An 18719-nucleotide genomic window follows, 5' to 3' on the forward strand; every position below is an offset into this window, starting at 1 on the left:
ATAACAGTTGTAAAAATTGTTAATAGAATTAACCATGGCTCTTTTTCTTGTATTTCAATACATAAGAAAACAAATGCTGTTTTTAATCCAAGAAATCCGTCCTCGGAATGAAGAAGTTGTTTCTTTCGTTATTTTATGGATCTAAGAAGCTAAAAATTACTACTATTCTCGTAGTATATAATTTTCCATCATATAAGAATATGCAAAATCGGAAGTCTACTAATGACATATTTAACAGTGCATTTTGTATGCTTTTATTAAGCAAACGCATGCCGATTATAAATATTCGCAATAATTTTTTCATGTAGATGTCTTAAAATATGAAATTTCATAAAAATATGAAATTTCTTGAAACTTTTTTTTTTCAAACTCCCACACTGTTTGCTGGGAGATTTTTCCCACAATTCAAGATAGAGAATGCATACTTTTTTCCCATGGGAACAAATTCCTAATTCGAACTTCATTCAGAATGAGGGGAGATGGGAAAAACTCCCACAACATTTTATTCAGAATACGAAAATGTGGGAATGGGAAAAATTCCCAACTCCCATGCGTTCAGAATAGGGCTGTATATTTTTCATTTCAAATTATCATAGAACAAGAATCCAGCCCCTTGTCTAAAGTTTCATATTGTTCCAATTATTTTATTTACGACACTGTGTTGATTCATGTAATAAAATTCAATTAAATCATTTTAAAGGCATAAAGCCTTGATGTTTTTGCGAATTCTTCTTTTGCGAAGAAAATGTAAATTTAGCGAATATATCCTAGTTCACAAAAAACGTGGTTTGTTAACCGAATGCTTAACAATCAGCAACAATCATTTGCTCTGTTCCAGAACCTGCAAGAAGCTACTATTTTTTACTACGATAACATTTTTTCCTTTATGTTATCGAAAAAAATAGTAGATTCTTGCAGTACTGGAATAGACCATATATGTATTAAATTTATTTTCAATAAAACCCGTATTTTACAAAAAGAAAACTAAGTAATGCGATGTGTGCGTTCATTAAAACAGTAAAATGACAAGTCATTTTTGTTAAGAGTGTCAATGTTTCCACACATGTCTACTTTGTTAGATTTCCAATAGTTGCAATTCAAATGCTGCATTCCTGAAGTCAGCCCTTCTTATAGTACGTTTACATTTACGAAATCCACTCGATTTCAACTATTTGAATGTCAAATGAAATCCAATGGATTTAAGATGAGTTTTTTTTGACGTATACGCAAAGGAATTGACAGTTGAGTCCCAACGGCGTGTCTTAATACGCCAACGTTGAAAATTTGATGTTGACTGGCCGGGGAATCGAACCCACGACCTTTAGCGTGCAAGGCGGGCGTGCATACCATTGCACCACGGGGGCAAAATATTTTTGAAAATTGTTGACATTTGAAATAACATTTTTGTTTCACAGTTTTATTCAGTTTTTTCCTTTTTCTCCTGCAAAGTAAAAAAACTCGATTTATTTACTTCATGTTTTAATGCTATGTTTATTAGTTTTACGTAGTAGATACAAGAGACTGATACAACTTTTGGACTGTAGTATTTACAATTTGGCGTAAATTTTCATCGTCGACGCTCGCTACAGCCTATAACGAAAATTTAAAATTAAAACATTAATAATCATTAATTTCACTATAATTATTTATATACATACCAATGTTTCAAGGTTGACTTCGGCGTGTTTACCCGATACGCTAACTGGTAATATATCTCCTTTGAACATTTTAGGAATACAGTTTTCTCCGAAGGTGTCTTGCAATGTTTCTAGCAGACATTCCTTGAAATGTGTTCGGTCTGATTTTGATTGGCCAGTTGTACCCTTAATGTTGGTGCCTCCCATTTCCGTCTGCATAATGCAAGCAAGTACGGAATCAGCAAACATATCATTGACTGGCGTTGCTTGCCATTCCATAACGATAATTTTTGCATCCACTGTAAGCTCTACGCAGTTGAATGCGCGAATTCGTTTGTCTTCATCCAAAACTTGAACAGTACCCGCACCACCAATGCGATCCAACAATAACTGCAACGTACTTAATGAGCTGTTCCAGGGTATTGATTGACGTTGTGTCACCACTGACATGCTCATATCTGTATACTCTGCACAAATAAGATATTATTATACAATTTATTTATATCAAAAAATCAATAGCAATTATTATACTAATACATGCATAAGGAGTGGCATGCATAAGGGTGACATAGGGGATGAAAGATTCCAAACAAAGGTCCTGACAGGATTTAACATGGCAAATCCCAGGATTTATCTTGCTCCCTTTTTCATTTCAAGTGGACACTGACCTCCATGTTGTTTCACCTGGGAAGCAGCCTTACTCCCGTTAAAGGTAGCGAGCTGACACGTGCCGCGCGTTCACCCATAAGAACGTTAAGCTGAAAACACATCCAACGTTTGAGTAAAGTTTTGTGCCATTTCTGGTAGGAGAATAAAGAAAAATTTAAACTTGGCAGCACTTTCTCTTTGATTCATCTACCAGAAATTACACAAAACGTAACTCAAACGTTGGATGTGTTTTCAGCTTTAAAAACTTGGGTTGGGCGTGGGTCTATTAACCCATCCCTCCAAAAAGCAACATACTACGAGAAAACAAAGGAAATGAAAAACAAACCATCTACCACTTTTAAGAATTATTATCTGCGAACCTGTACATGAACTGTTCGCACTCTGTAAAGATAAACTGCAGTTTACGTTTTGGCAGAAGTACTTAAAAAGTACAAGGGGCATTCCTGTATTGCCATACAGAAAATACGATGGATTGGGAAAGGCGTAACAACAACACCTAAAGGAGGCGCACGAGTTTGGTTGCGGATTTGTAATTGGTCGGAGGGTAAAACATCCAGCTTCAACCCAGTGAATGAAATACTGATAAAAACAAAATTCTCCCACTGAAGACAAGGACGAACAGACCAAAGATTGAAGAAACATATGACCGTTGTCCTGCCCGTGAAAATTGTGAAACACCTGATAATGAAATGAGGCCGATAGAATTTGCAGCGGCAAAAACAAAAAAATGGAAGTTAGCAGTACCAGATTTAAGCATCTCGATATTCATAAGGGCGCCTGGCTGTCTTCATAACAGAAAACAAGAAATTCAATTAATCTCGTTGTGATACGATCGTTCCGAGGAGCAAACATAAACTCGGACCATCACCTTGTTGCAGTAAAGGTACGTACCCGACTAAACGTAGCAAATAAAGTACTACAATCACAACAGATAGCTACAGCATAATTCCACTCAGCTTAATTGCTGAATACCGAAGAAAAAAATGCATACAGGGCTACTCTACAATCAGATAGAGGTATCGGGAGAAAAGGAGAGAGGAGAAACGTATTCTCCGCAGGAAAAAGAGAAGAATGGAAAACCGGGAGTGTGAAAAAATCGAAATGTACAGGAGCCAGAATGAAGTCAGGAAATTCTACCAAAGAGTAAAACGTTAAACTGGTGGCTTTGGTGCAGGCGCATCCTCCTGCAGAGACCAACAAGGTAATTTGGTAACAGATACAGTTAGTATGCTGAGGATATGGAAAGAACATTTTTCCAAACTGTTGGTATCCAATAGTAGCGAAGCCGACAAATGATACCATAAATCCAATCCCTGAAGATGTTATTTAATGTACAGTATGCAAAGTTCATATTCGTACAACCCTAAAAAATGAATAAAATCGTTATTAATTCCATATTTTATGTGCAAATATGAAATAATTGATAGGAATTACCATAACGATGAAAGATTTAAGAATAACAAAACAAATTTTTAATTTATTCCGTCATTTAAGTATAGATGGCGCCTGTGTGGTGGCAAAGTTCGTATTCGTACACCTATAAGCACTATATATTTGCAGTTTTTAAGGATTTTCAATGCAAAATACCGCAAATTTTTGTTATTTTCTTCTTTTGGAATGCCTCTGCTATAGAAATATGTAAAAATAACGGTAATTTTATTAAAAATTTTGCATGAATAAAAAGTCGGACGAATATTTGGAATACTTAAGAACAATGTGCTGGACATGATTAACTATTGCAATTTATTCCCGAATTTTGGACGAAAATAGCTAATAGCAGTCCTTCAGTAACAATATTCGAGGTCTAATATGAAAATAAATGTTGTCAGCGTTTGTAAGTGCAAAGAAACGTACTCCGGGCTTAGGTAAAGTAAACACATTTTTGGGTTTTACTTGGTAAATATCGCAAGTTTCGTTTTATATTTGACATCAAATGTGTTGAAGTTTTAGAATACGGTTTCGAAAAGCATTTTATGTCGAAAACTGTGAGAAATTATGAAGAAAAATGAAACTGTACAAGTTTTCATACTGTCTGCTTACGACTGAAATTCTACGCTTACTATGAACGAGGGCTATCGCTGCCAAAATTGAGAAAATAATGGTTTTTACTTCTTGAAAATTATATTTCTTTACCGAAGGATCCAAAATGAGTACAAAAATTGCAAAAGAAGGAAGTAAATTGTTCAGGAAAGAACATAGGGCAACCTTTTGAAGAAATGCAATATTTTCCGGCAAATTTTCTTCTTTAAAAATTTATTATTCATCGTAATTTCCGATATGTCTTGACATAAAATTGTTTTCGAAACCGTATTCTAAAACTTCAATACATTTAGTGTCAAATATAAAACGAAACTTGCGATTTTCACCAAGTAAAAACTAAAAATGTGTTTACTTTACCTAATCCCGGATTACGTTTCTTTGCATTTCCAAACGCTGACAACACTTATTTTCATATTAGACCTCGAATATTGTTACAGAAGGACTGCTATTAGCTATTTTCGTCCAAAATTCTGGAATAAATTGCAATAGTTAATCATGTCCATCACCTTTTTTCCAAAGTATTCCAAATATTCGTCCGACTATTTATTCATAAAAAATTTTTAATAAAATTACAGTTATTTTTACATATTTCTATAGCATAGGCATTCCAAAAGAAGAAAATAACAAAAATTTCCGGTATTTTGCTTTGAAAATCCTTAAAAACTCCAAATATAAAGTGCTTATAGGTGTACGAATACGAACTTTGCCACCCACACAGGCGCCATCTATACCTAAATGACGGAATAAATTAAAAATTTGTTTTGTTGTTCTTAAATCTTTCTTCGTTATGGTAATTCCTATCAATTATTTCATATTTGCACATAAAATATGGAATTAATAACGATTTTATTCATTTTTTAGGTGTGTACGAATATGAACTTTGCATACTGTACATATACCGCCCGGTCAAAATGAGGCAAGAAATCAATAAACCGGCTGAAGAATAACAATAAGACTGTGTACACTCTAATTATAGGGGCATTGGTCTGCTCCCTAATGCTTATAAGGTAGTGGCAGGGTTATTGTGCGAACTACTATAGCCTATGGTGAACGAAATAATTGGGTCACCCCAAAAACATTTGTTCGAAAGATCTACGGGCCAATCTTCGTCAACGGTGAATATCGTCACCGGGGAAAACAATCTTGAAGCGATGTGAGGGCTTAAGTGCGGAACTTCTCTCTTTGTCTAGGCAATGTATTTTTAATGCATATTCTGCATTTCAAGTATATTGCCCTGACTTATAGGAAGCTGTGCGCGACTAAAGGTTATTCCAGGTTACTGATCTTCCACCCCAAGGAAGATCCCCTAACACCGGGGTGTTAAGCGACCTCGTGCCCATCGGTGTTCCCAAGGTTTGCAGTTAGGGTACCAACTGTATTAGAACGGAGCCTCGATTGATACCTGGGCGCCTCAGCGAATATTACAGCCCTAGTCATGGTAGTGGAGGGCTATGCCATGATTGTCCTCATCTCCCCCATTAACTCTGTTTTTCATGGATGATAAATTGGAAACTTTAAAAACCCCCAACTCCGATATACTCTCGATATTGACCATAGCAACGAAAACGGACAACGAAGCACTATGTGCTAGAACGACCCAATCCTTGGACGGGGACGACAGTATGACGACATTGGACAAAGTCAGCTACGCCATACAACAACAGAACAGGGAATTCGAATGAGCCAGGAGAGCCCACCTCCATGGGACTGGAAGAGGACGATGAGATGTATATTACATTTATCCCATCTCAGTCGTCCAAAGAAGTTTCCTCAGGCGCCCTGTAAAGTTCCAACCTTACAGTCGAGGATCCTGCTTCCTCTGGAGCTGAAGCGTTGGTCGGATCCGACAAGCCTTCCTTGTGCAGGCAAGATGCCTTGGTGGAAGAGACCGTGGAGGAGGAAGCGACGACCACCCCTATGTCCCCTTCAGCCAAGACAAAAAGGGCCAGGCAAAGGAAGGACAGGTAATATTACCGTAGGGCCGCCTATTACTGCTCAAGATTTATTGGCAGAAACCCCACTGAGGTGGAATTTAGGGGAATTGGACTGAAGATTTAATTTGTGAGGCGTTTCGAACGGAAATATCCTCACATTGAGAAGCTCTTCCTTCCAATTGAACAGATTCCGACCCCTGTAAAGGAAGCAGTTTCCAGCCCAGCGGCTGTTGTAAAGGCATCCGTTACAGGGATCGGGTCCTTTGCGGACATCTCTGTTGACTGCGAAGGGACCAGGCATCTCAACCTTATCGGCCCCTAACACGACGAAACGCTCGGGAACCACTGCACTGTGGTCCCAGCCCGCGACAAAAATACGAAAATCGATGTCTACCAATTATGATTTTAACTATTCAAGTCTATCGTAGACACATCAAATTTTAATATTCCGGCTTTCTTTTTACAACTTCTAACGGCACTTGCTAAAGCAGAGCCACAGAAGTGAGCATTTCTATTTGAAGAAATTGAGACATTGGAATTTCCTTTAACGTAGTGACAAGTTACAAGTTATATCACAAAAAAGTAATGTGTAAAATTACAATAGTAAGAAATGGAAGTTAAATTTAATGGTATTGTTATTGTTTTTAATTGATAACATCATAAAGTTGTATCTTTATTTTGTAGTAAAATTTATCTCTTTTGAAATGTAGTTTTGTGAGAGTTTTTATTTAATATTGTGAAAATAAATAGATTTTTAGTGCCTTGGATCCTCACGTTATTTATATTTAAATGTTCGCGGAAGTGTCCAGAATTAGAAAAGAAATATCTCGTCTGCCGAAAGTTGCCGAGCGGTATTCAGTTTTCATTATACTGAGTAGTATACTCGGAGTTTAGTGAATTTTTAGTATAGGGTTTTTGGATGTTTTCAAGCAATCGGTGTTATTGTTTTGCATTTTGTTTCGATATTCTTCTTCTTCTTTATTTGCGCATCCGTGTTTCGGATATATGCGATCATATAATAATTACAGATTGTTTGTTGACATACAATTTTTCTTATGTTTAACAAAAATGGATTTTTATAAATATAGATATCTGTTTTTGGCGGCATTCAATAAACATCTTTCATTTTGATGTCCGGTCCATGTCAGAATATTTTTCAGCCAAGAAACTTCTTTTTTTCCTCTGCATGGTCTTCCATCAACTGATCCTTTGATAATTTTTTGCAGAAGAATATATTTATCATTTCTCATGATATGTCCCAGGTATGACACTTTTCTGGTTTTAACTGTTTTAAGGAGTTGGCGATCTTGATTTATTCTTCTTAGTACCTCGTCATTTCTTATGCGATCTGTCCACGGTATTTTAGGTATTTTTCGGTATATCCAAATTTCAAATGATTCCAGTTTTCTTTCATCTATCGCCTTTATTGTCCATGTTTCTGATGCATATAATAAAACAGACCAGATGTAGCATTTGATGAATCTGGTTTTAGTTTGTATACCGATGTCATAACTTGTCAGTATCTTGTTGTATCTGTAAAATGCACCCCTTGCCATTTTTATACGACAAGTTATTTCTTTCGAAACATCCCATTGTTCATTTATGGTAACTCCTAAATATTTATAGTTTTTTACTTTTTCTATTACGGTGTTTTGTATTTTCAACGTACTGTTGTTATACGTATTTTTTTTTTCGGCTGATGGTCATGTATTTTGTTTCCTTTTTGTTGATTTTCAATCCATACGATTCACTTACATCTGTGAGTTTGTCAATAAGTTTTTGTAGACCGGATATGGTGCTTGCGAATATTGTTGTATCGCATGTATTTGTACTCCTATTCGTTGGTGCTCTATAGCCTCCATAAATATTCGTTGGGAGTATATATTAAATAACAACGGCGAAAGGATACACCCTTGTCGTACCCCCTTTGAAATCGTTACTTTTTCCGTCATTTCTCCGTTTATATGTATCGATGTATGCCGCCTGTTTCCAATATAAATTTCGTATACATCGTATTTCCTTGTCGCTTATGTTAATCGTTTTCAAAATTTCTATTGGTTTATCGTGACGAACTGTTTCGAAAGCTTTTTCGTAGTCAACGAAACATATAAATATATCCTTTTGTACTTCTAGGCTTTTCTGAATTAGTACCTGTAAGCTAAGCAGTGCTTCTCGAGTCCCCTTTCCTTGTTTAAATCCGAACTGTGATGTGCCCATATACTTTTCACATTGGGGATATATTCGGCTATGGATTACTCTTAGAAAAAGATTTAGTGCGTGACTCATGATACTAATCAGTCTATATTCTTCACATTTTTTTGCATTGTTCTTCTTTGGTATTGGTATGAATTTTGAAATGAGCCAGTCTGGTGGATATTTCCCCGTGTCATATACGTGGTTAAAGAGTATTACGAGTAGTTCCACATTTTCATCCTCTATAAGTTTTAATACTTCAGCTGGAATATCGTCAGGTCCTGTTGCTTTCATATCTTTGAGTGTTTTTATTGACTGCTCTACTTCGCACTTTGTTAATGCGTTTCCAGTCAGATTGTCTTCTGTTTCTTCGTAAGGCATCAGTGGATAATTTTGCTACATATTCTCTCCATATTCGTTTTTTCTCTGCTAATTCAAATATAGCTTTGTTATTTTCATCTAACAGAGTGGCTGGCTCTGTTTTTTTATATACTCCTGCTGCTTCCTTTAACTTCTTATGAAGGTTGAAGTCATCGTGTAGGTTCTGTAGAGGTTCAATTTCTTTCGAAATTTCTATTTTTCTGTTGGCTTCTTAGGATTCGTAATTGTTTTATTTCCTGTCACCCATTCATCTTCTCTCGATGCAGGAGAGTTTTGTAGGCACATATTCGTGGTGGAGTTTATCTTTGTTTTGAGATTATGCCATATATTTTCCACATCCTCCTTGTTTACTCCTTCAAGTTTGGAGTTAATCTCTGCTTTAATTTCGCATTTAACAGTTGGATCCTTCATCATATGCAGGTTTAGTCTGGGTGTTCTCTTCTTTTTTCGGGTAATTGCTATTTTGATCCTGATTTTAGAAAGTAGAAAGTTATGGTCAGATGGGACGTCCGCACCGGGGCAAGTTGAGCTCTTCATCACACATGTAGAGTATCGTTTTTTGATAATTATGTAATCAATTTGATTTCTTATGATGTTTTCTGGGTTATCATGAGGACATCTCCACGTATAAAGTCTTCTGGGATGTAATTGAAACATTGTATTTGTACAGTCTATCCCCTCTATCATTGCGTTTTCTTGTCCAAATTTTCCAGTGACTCCATTTACTTCATCTCTTCCCACCTTTGCGTTAAAATCTCCTTGTATAATAGTAATTTCATGAGATTTGGTGTTTTTTAGTAACTCTTCGATTTCTGCATAGAATTCCTCGACTTCGTCATTACTTGAGTCCGATGTGGGAGCGTAAACTTGGATAATGTTCATATTAATAGGTTTTGTATTAATTTTTATCATCATTGTTCTGTCAGAATGTGGGATGAATCCTGTTACATATTCTGCAATATAACTCTTAACTATTATTGCCACACCCTATCTGTGCTTTCCTTTTTGATTTCCTGAGTGAAATACTCGAGTATTTTCCGATCTAAAATCTCCGCTTTCAGTCCCGAGAATGTCTATATTTAGTCTGCTCATTTCGCTTATAGTGTTATTGAGCTTTCCAGCTTCGTATAAGTTTCTAACATTCTACGTTCCTATTTTTAATACCTTTTTTGTTTTACCTCCGGGGATTCTTAGCACCCTCTTATTGCCGGAGACTGAGGGCCATGTTTCTTCTGTTGTTTCCATATTAATTATTATTATATGATTTGCAAGGGATTTTACTTTAGTGTTTTCCCGTTTCCTTCTGAAGGGTTTGTAGTTTTCCATCTGTAGTTGCAGCTGCTCCACGGGAGTTCAGACGCTGTTCACAGGAAGCCGTTTTAAACTTTGGTTACGCCTACCGATTTCCAGTGGTGGCATTCTAGCTGGTTCAGCTTCCGCCCACCAAAGGTACTAAGGAACCAGCTGCCGCACCTTAGGCTAGTTTTTGGTCACCCCCGAGTATTTTATTTCCTCGGTACCCCACTTGTCATAAAGACAAATTGAGCTTCCCCAATTCGCCAATGAGAGGGTCCCGATAGAGGATCTAGCTATCCCCCACGGCGTTTCGATCTTATTTTATAAAAAATTATGTTTTTAAGATTACAGTATGAATGTTTGTTTTTACTTTTGTATGTTTTTGAAATATGGTGTTCAAAAACTTTGTAAATGCCAGCATGGGACGGGTGGTATTCGAAGAAATTACAGCAAACCTTCAGGTGGATGTTGCGGGATATGATTTCTCTAAGTTGTCAGATCGTATACACTATCTCTGCAAGGGAATTTCAAAAATCTGGATACAAAACAAGATAACAAAAAATGATAAACATCATGCAAATTGGCTTTTATACCATTATTTTTGAAACACACATGCCACTTCAAGAATTATCTGTCGTCGGAAGTAAAAAGGCGAAGGCCTGTCCAAGATTTAAGCTCCACACAGAAAACTAAACAATAGAGTTGGGTAATCTAGTTCCTAGTTCCTTGTACTAGTTCCAAAACGTATGAGTAACATCATGAAATATAACGTGTGATAGTAAGTATACGCGGTTTGTTCAAAGAAAAAAATGTGGGCCATTGGAACTGCGAAGTGAACGAGATAGTTCCATATAGTTCCTTTGGCCACCTGGACCACCTGTGTGGTCTTGTTTACTGTTTATATATCCTGGTACATTTTTAGTCGATTTGGGAACTGTCCTAATCGAGATATCCTGTAGCTAGTAATTATTGTAATAGATGCCAACCCATCCTCGCGACTAAAAAAATCTCATAAAACATCGTAGTTTCCAGATGTTCACTGTTTGAGACCTATAGGACATTATTTACATCTAATATAATCTGGTACGCCCTTGGTCCATATGTTAACCATCCTAGTAAGAATATTCTGTGCCTCATATTGTTGATACTTGTTACCAGTTACCTTGTCAAGATAAAATTCAAAAAAGTCATGATTCTTACAAACTTTTTTTGTAGAAAATTTAGGCCAAATACTTAAATATGGCAAATATCGGGAGCTAACATGATATAGGACTATACCAAAATGTGGACATATATTGATGAATTTCGGCAAGAATGTTTGATACAGATTATAAACTCGAAATATCAAAATTGCAGCAATTCAGTTGGAAAATATTGCCAAAAACGTGAAATTGTGAAAAAAAACGGGAGGTACGTCTTATGGGGGATATACCAAAATATGCACCTCTATCAACCATGGACCTACACAAGATGTTTAATACCACCAAAGAACACAAAATGTCTAGTTACAGCGAAATCACATTGAAAATATAGACAAAATCTTGAAATTAATAAAAACCTGGAAGTACCGTTATCACGGTGTGCATTAACCAAATTTAAATGGAAGGTACTTACACCTGGGAAGTTTTTGCAGATTCTGAAACTACAATACTCATAGATGAAAAAATATCAAGAAACAAAAAAATCGCCGAAGTGATTTTCAAATAAATCGCGATTTAAGTTCACATTTTTAGGGGTTCTTTAGGTTTTCACGATTTTGCTTGGAATCCGTGAGTCCTATGTAAATGGTCCTAAAGAAAATGTTGTAGCTCCACAAGATTGACCTCTATGATATTTTCGTAGGTTTTACGGTTGTTGAGATATAGAAGTTTAAATGGAGACAATGCACTGACTGTATCGCCTCCTTATAAAACAATATCATGCTCAGTGCGCCTTAACTAACTTTTGATGAAAACCGCTTACACATGGGAAGATTTCGCGGATTCTGAAGCAGCAATGTTCATAGATAAGAAAAATAAAAAAAAAAACAGAAAAAATCACGGTGGAACGTCTTCATAGGAAGACCATTACTTCCGACGAAGTAGATGCCAGGAAGACCGGTTTTGGCAGGGCAGTCGTCCACAGTGGCATCAAAGTCCTCTATTGCCAGGATGAGGAATCGAAGGACTTTATCATCCAGACGATTGAGGGCACTGGTGAACTCTGGGACGGCTGTGGACAGGCCGCGGTTTCTGTAGAAGAGATACCTCGAAGGATCGTAGCCACAACATGGGTGCCTCCTCCAGACCCGGACGTAGAGGAGGTGATGAAGATGATCAGGAAACAAAATAGAGGTCTCGTCATCGACAGTTGGAGGCTGCTCAACTTCTTTAGGGAAGGAGAGAGATTCACCAAAGATAGCGAGAGCGCGAATTATATTAGAGACTGTGGGGGAGTGTACTTCGGATCTGGTACTTCGGATCTGGTGGACTTTGGTTCCGGATCCCGAAGTCACAGTAAGGTAGTTCGGCAGCATGACCTTCGAGTGGTGCAGATTAACCTGCATCACTGTAAGGCCGCGGCTGCCGAACTTCTTCTCTTCCTCACAGACTCTGAAATAGATATCGCTTTGGTCCAGGAACCTATTTGTATAAAAATAGGGTTTCTGGACTAAGCGATAAGCGCAAATAATGGTGAGAAGGTAAGAACCTGTATTGTACCCAAGAAAAGTCTAAATCTTATTCAACTCTACAACTACAGTTATAGCGATACGACTGTAGTGAGGCTAGACGAAGACACCGGTAGGGCTTTGGTACTAGCCTATGTCTACATTCCGTATGAAGCATCCGACCCACGAATTGGTGCGCAAACTAGTGGAGGAGACGACGGGCAATTGCAGGTTAGTGATGGGCTGTGATGCGAATGCTCATCACTATCCTGGGACGATAGCTTCCGCTCTAGAGGCTTTAGATCTGCTGACAAGAACAAATTTTCTTGGGAGTGAGGACGCCAATTAGGGTACACCCAGTGTGGACACGAGTAGGACCCATACCCCAGAGGAGATGGCACTTGTTGACGGACTAGTAAGCTATCACAGAATCTCATGGGCGATCAGTACTTTTCAGCACTACAAATCTCCTGAACCTGATGGTATCATTCCAACGATGCTTCAGAACGCACCGACTGTTCTGGTAACTGTTCTTCAGAAGATCCTTAGGGCATGTCTACGACTATCGCACATTCCAGCGCTTTGGAAGGAGGTAACAGTGACCTACATTCCCAAAGCTGGGAAACCAAGTCACTCATTGCCGAAAGACTACAGGCCGATTAGTATCTCCTCTTTCCTTTTAAACACTTTAGAAAGGTTATTAGATTTAGAAATAAGAACTTTCATTAGCCAAGACCTTATAAGCAATTCACAACATGCTTCGATTAACGGGAAATCGACAGAAACAGCGCTGCATAGTGTCGTAGGGTACATAGAGAAGAATCTGGATGAATCGAATTTCACTCTGGCTGCCTTTCTGGATATAGAGGGCGCCTTTAACAACGTGAAACTCGAATCCATCCATCCTGTTCTAGAATTATGGGTGTCCGCTCTATACTAATAAAGTGGATTGACAGCATGCTTGGAAGCAGGCTAATCAATATTGGGGAGAGCTCCATAAGGAGATCTGTCACCAGAGGCACTCCTTAGGGGGAGCCTTACTCTGGCTACTGGTGTTAATGGGGTACTCATGGAATTCAACAGACTAGGAACTAGGGTAGTTGCTTACGCGGATGACGTAGTAATCCTGATTAGTGGGAAATTTCTGTCTGCGTTGTCCGAACTAATGCAAGGAGCACTTGCTAAATTCTCACGCTGGGCTCACGTCAATGATCTTGGTGTGAATCCGGCAAAGACAGAGTTGGTGCTATTCACCAGGAAAAGGAAAACCGTCGAGTTCGTACCACCAACACTGGATGGTGTGCAGCTGAATCTCTCTACTGGGGCGCAATACCTGGGAGTGGTCCTTGACCATCGGCTTAAATGGAAAAGGAACACAGAGGAGCGCACTAAGAGAGGCCTAGTTGCACTCTACTCCTGTAAGAACTCCAAGTTGAGGTTTAAGACCTCATGGCTGTACTGTCTGCCACTTTTTGACCTATGGATGTCTTGTTTGGTGGCACGCCCTGAACAGCAAGTTCAATTTGTCCAGGTTAGCTACTGTGCAATGATCTGCAACACTTCTTATTACTGGAGCAGTAAAGAGCACACCTCAGGCAGCATTGAATGCGGTACTGAACATCCAACTCCTGGATATTCCGGTTCAGTATCAAGCATCCTGTATTGCCTTGAGGCTCAAGGAGCTAAGCCTGTGGCGTTCTTCAGCGTCTGGACATGCTAGCATTTTACAACAGTTAAGCAGTCAGACCGGACTAGGCAACGGGGGGAGTGAAACCGACTATATTTCGCCTTCACTGGACTTTGATGTAACGAAGGAAATAATCACTGATAGAAGTGAATGGGAGCATGGCCGACCACTACCCGATAGCCTTTCTATCTTTATTGATGGTTGAAACATGGATGAAGGTACTGGAGCGGGGGTGTACTGCTAAGAGTTAAACATCAAACGCTCATTCAAGCTTAGTACAAATTGCAGTGTTTTTCAGGCGGAAGTCTTTGCAGTAATGAAGGCCCTAGAATTAGTGGTAGGAATGACGGACCACGCAGGTAGGACAGTCACAGTCTATGTAGACAGTCTGGCTGCCCTCAAGGCGCTAGGATCTTATACTATTAAATCTAGGATCGTTCAAAATTGTAGGTCCATCTTAAAAACATGTAATGTACGCGCTAACCTTTGTTGGGTACCAGGACACTGCAATGTTGAAGGAAATGAGATTGTTGACGAATTAGAAGGCGAGGCGCCCAGTCCTCGGACCTCATGGTGGAGGACTATGTCAAGCCACCACTTTGCTTCTTTCTCGGTAAACTCAGCCAGCTCTATGCGGAGAAAACCGTAAGGATTTGGCAAGACGTACCTGGTTGCCAGGTATCGAAGTTAATCTGGCCGGCAATCTCAGGGCGTCCCTTCTCTCACTTTACAAGTCAGAAATCAGAATCGCTACGGGGGTCATGACTGGCCACTGCAGCATAAGATCTATGGCATGGAAGTGGGATGATAATAACATTGAGTATTGTAGGTTATGCGAGGATGAGGAGAAAACGGAGACAATCGAGCACCTTCTATGTCAATGTCCTAGACTGATGGTCAAAAGGCACAGAATACTTGGTGTACATGTGATTGAATCTCTCTCCTACTTCTCCTCTATTGACCCTCCAGTCCTGGTAGCATACTGCAAGAGCCTTAAGTGGCTCTGGGGCGGGTCATTACAGACTTAGGAAAGTCTAGAAAATCTTCTAAATCAATCTGTCTTCTTATAAACAATCTGATCTCTGCTCTACAGTTATTTATTCCTCTCTCTTATCTTACCACTTTCCGCTTCCCTCCTTTCCCACCTATCCACCTTAATCAACCAACTCCTCCCACATAGCGATACCGAAATACAACAATCACACATCACCATCTGCAGTCACACAGCACCATATAGCCGCATATACTATCATATTTTCAATAACCAGCATCACATCACATTTTTCTTCCACACCATCACTATCTGCATGCACACATCACCATATAGCCGCATCTACAATCACCTCATCCATAACCAGCATCATATTTTGCATCTCTTCCACACCATCACCGAATCCATAGCTACATTCTACACCTACAAACAAATCACCCAATTCACACATCATCACGTTAACATCTATACAACACATAACTCCAATAGTCAGGATGAACACAATGGACCTCAAGATCTCCGAGTGGAGTGGCTGTCAGCACGGCAGTTGCGCATCCTAAACCTAACCTATAGTTAAACAACGATTGGGTTGGCTAGGCCATACAACGATTGGGTTGGCTAGGCCATGTCATAAGAATGAGCGATGGCTGTACACCCAGAACTGGAAGGCCAAGGCTTCAAAGGAACGGCAAAGCAACAAATGGAGAGGAATGGAAATCTTTTCTTAGTTCGGCTTATAGGACATATGTTCTGTAGAGGGCCAACTAAGTGAGTACATGTATAACGAGAGAATTATAAATAATGCAAGTAATTTATTATTATTTTACTATTAGGAGGGTTGGCGTTTTTTTGTTTGGGATGACGACTTCTATTTTGTTTTTCAAAATAGTCAGGCTTAATCCCATAGTCGTTGTTTTAATATTTTATTAAAACAACTTTAATTTATTAGTGGGAAAAATTGGCGGTGTTTACCAAGGGGTAAGGCAGGGAATACTATAGTTTCAGATCTCGCCACAGATCTTCATCAGTTCCCTTATTTCTTGTTTTTCAACAAGAAACTTTTTATACCCAAGTGCCAATTGCTAGCTCAAATAGATATGTGTGCAAAGAAACACTCTGATCGAGAACTTCTTTGGCACTACCTAAACTCTAGCAACTTCACTTGCAAACAAAACCAAATTTTTCCCACTGCTATGCGTTAGTCGATTCTCGACGAAAAAACACATAACTAATTTGTTGGTATTGCATACTACAGCAATAAACAACATTTTGACGGTACCCGGTCTCACAATTAGGAGGGTTGGCGTTTTTTTGTTTGGGATGACGACTTCTATTTTGTTTTTCAAAATAGTCAGGCTTAATCCCATAGTCGTTGTTTTAATATTTTATTAAAACAACTTTAATTTATTAGTGGGAAAAATTGGCGGTGTTTACCAAGGGGTAAGGCAGGGAATACTATAGTTTCAGATCTCGCCACAGATCTTCATCAGTTCCCTTATTTCTTGTTTTTCAACAAGAAACTTTTTATACCCAAGTGCCAATTGCTAGCTCAAATAGATACGTGTGCAAAGAAACACTCTGATCGAGAATTTCTTTGGCACTACCTAAACTCTAGCAACTTCACTTGCAAACAAAACCAAATTTTTCCCACTGCTATGCGTTCGTCGATTCTCGACGAAAAAACACATAACTAATTTGTTGGTATTGCATACTACAGCAATAAACAACATTTTGACGGTACCCGGTCTCAGAATTAGGAGGGTTGGCGTTTTTTTTGTTTGGGATGACGACTTCTATTTTGTTTTTCAAAATAGTCAGGCTTAATCCCATAGTCGTTGTTTTAATATTTTATTAAAACAACTTTAATTTATTAGTGGGGAAAATTGGCGGTGTTTACCAAGGGGTAAGGCAGGGAATACTATAGTTTCAGATCTCGCCACAGATCTTCATCAGTTCCCTTATTTCTTGTTTTTCAACAAGAAACTTTTTATACCCAAGTGCCAATTGCTAGCTCAAATAGATATGTGTGCAAAGAAACACTCTGATCGAGAATTTCTTTGGCACTACCTAAACTCTAGCAACTTCACTTGCAAACAAAACCAAATTTTTCCCACTGCTATGCGTTCGTCGATTCTCGACGAAAAAACACATAACTAATTTGTTGGTATTGCATACTACAGCAATAAACAACATTTTGACGGTACCCGGTCTCAGAATTAGGAGGGTTGGCGTTTTTTTTGTTTGGGATGACGACTTCTATTTTGTTTTTCAAAATAGTCAGGCTTAATCCCATAGTCGTTGTTTTAATATTTTATTAAAACAACTTTAATTTATTAGTGGGGAAAATTGGCGGTGTTTACCAAGGGGTAAGGCAGGGAATACTATAGTTTCAGATCTCGCCACAGATCTTCATCAGTTCCCTTATTTCTTGTTTTTCAACAAGAAACTTTTTATACCCATGTGCCAATTGCTAGCTCAAATAGATACGTGTGCAAAGAAACACTCTGATCGAGAATTTCTTTGGCACTACCTAAACTCTAGCAACTTCACTTGCAAACAAAACCAAATTTTTCCCACTGCTATGCGTTCGTCGATTCTCGACGAAAAAACACATAACTAATTTGTTGGTATTGCATACTACAGCAATAAACAACATTTTGACGGTACCCGGTCTCACAATTAGGAGGGTTGGCGTTTTTTTGTTTGGGATGACGACTTCTATTTCGTTTTTCAAAATAGTCAGGCTTAATCCCATAGTCGTTGTTTTAATATTTTATTAAAACAACTTTAATTTATTAGTGGGAAAAATTGGCGGTGTTTACCAAGGGGTAAGGCAGGGAATACTATAGTTTCAGATCTCGCCACAGATCTTCATCAGTTCCCTTATTTCTTGTTTTTCAACAAGAAACTTTTTATACCCAAGTGCCAATTGCTAGCTCAAATAGATACGTGTGCAAAGAAACACTCTGATCGAGAATTTCTTTGGCACTACCTAAACTCTAGCAACTTCACTTGCAAACAAAACCAAATTTTTCCCACTGCTATGCGTTCGTCGATTCTCGACGAAAAAACACATAACTAATTTGTTGGTATTGCATACTACAGCAATAAACAACATTTTGACGGTACCCGGTCTCACAATTAGGAGGGTTGGCGTTTTTTTGTTTGGGATGACGACTTCTATTTTGTTTTTCAAAATAGTCAGGCTTAATCCCATAGTCGTTGTTTTAATATTTTATTAAAA

The 18719-nt window shown here is 38.4% G+C and overlaps 1 protein-coding gene across 1 annotated transcript in view; it reads right to left on the reverse strand.

Annotated features, from left to right (window-relative positions):
- Positions 1-1462: 1462 nt before the first annotated feature.
- Cpsf73 (cleavage and polyadenylation specificity factor 73) overlaps positions 1463-18719 on the reverse strand; it is a 46698-nt gene continuing 29441 nt past the window's right edge. The window contains exons 6-7 of the mRNA XM_073957073.1: positions 1659-2104; positions 1463-1590 (exon numbers count right to left, since the gene is read on the reverse strand). Of these exons, the coding sequence (XP_073813174.1) occupies positions 1501-1590; positions 1659-2104 (536 nt within the window). The 3' untranslated portion in view covers positions 1463-1500. The remainder of the gene's footprint in view (positions 1591-1658; positions 2105-18719) is intronic.

The sequence above is a fragment of the Musca autumnalis genome, unplaced genomic scaffold (assembly GCF_047663935.1).
Source record: "Musca autumnalis isolate F117 unplaced genomic scaffold, ASM4766393v1 scaffold_1, whole genome shotgun sequence".
Taxonomy (NCBI): domain Eukaryota; kingdom Metazoa; phylum Arthropoda; class Insecta; order Diptera; family Muscidae; genus Musca; species Musca autumnalis.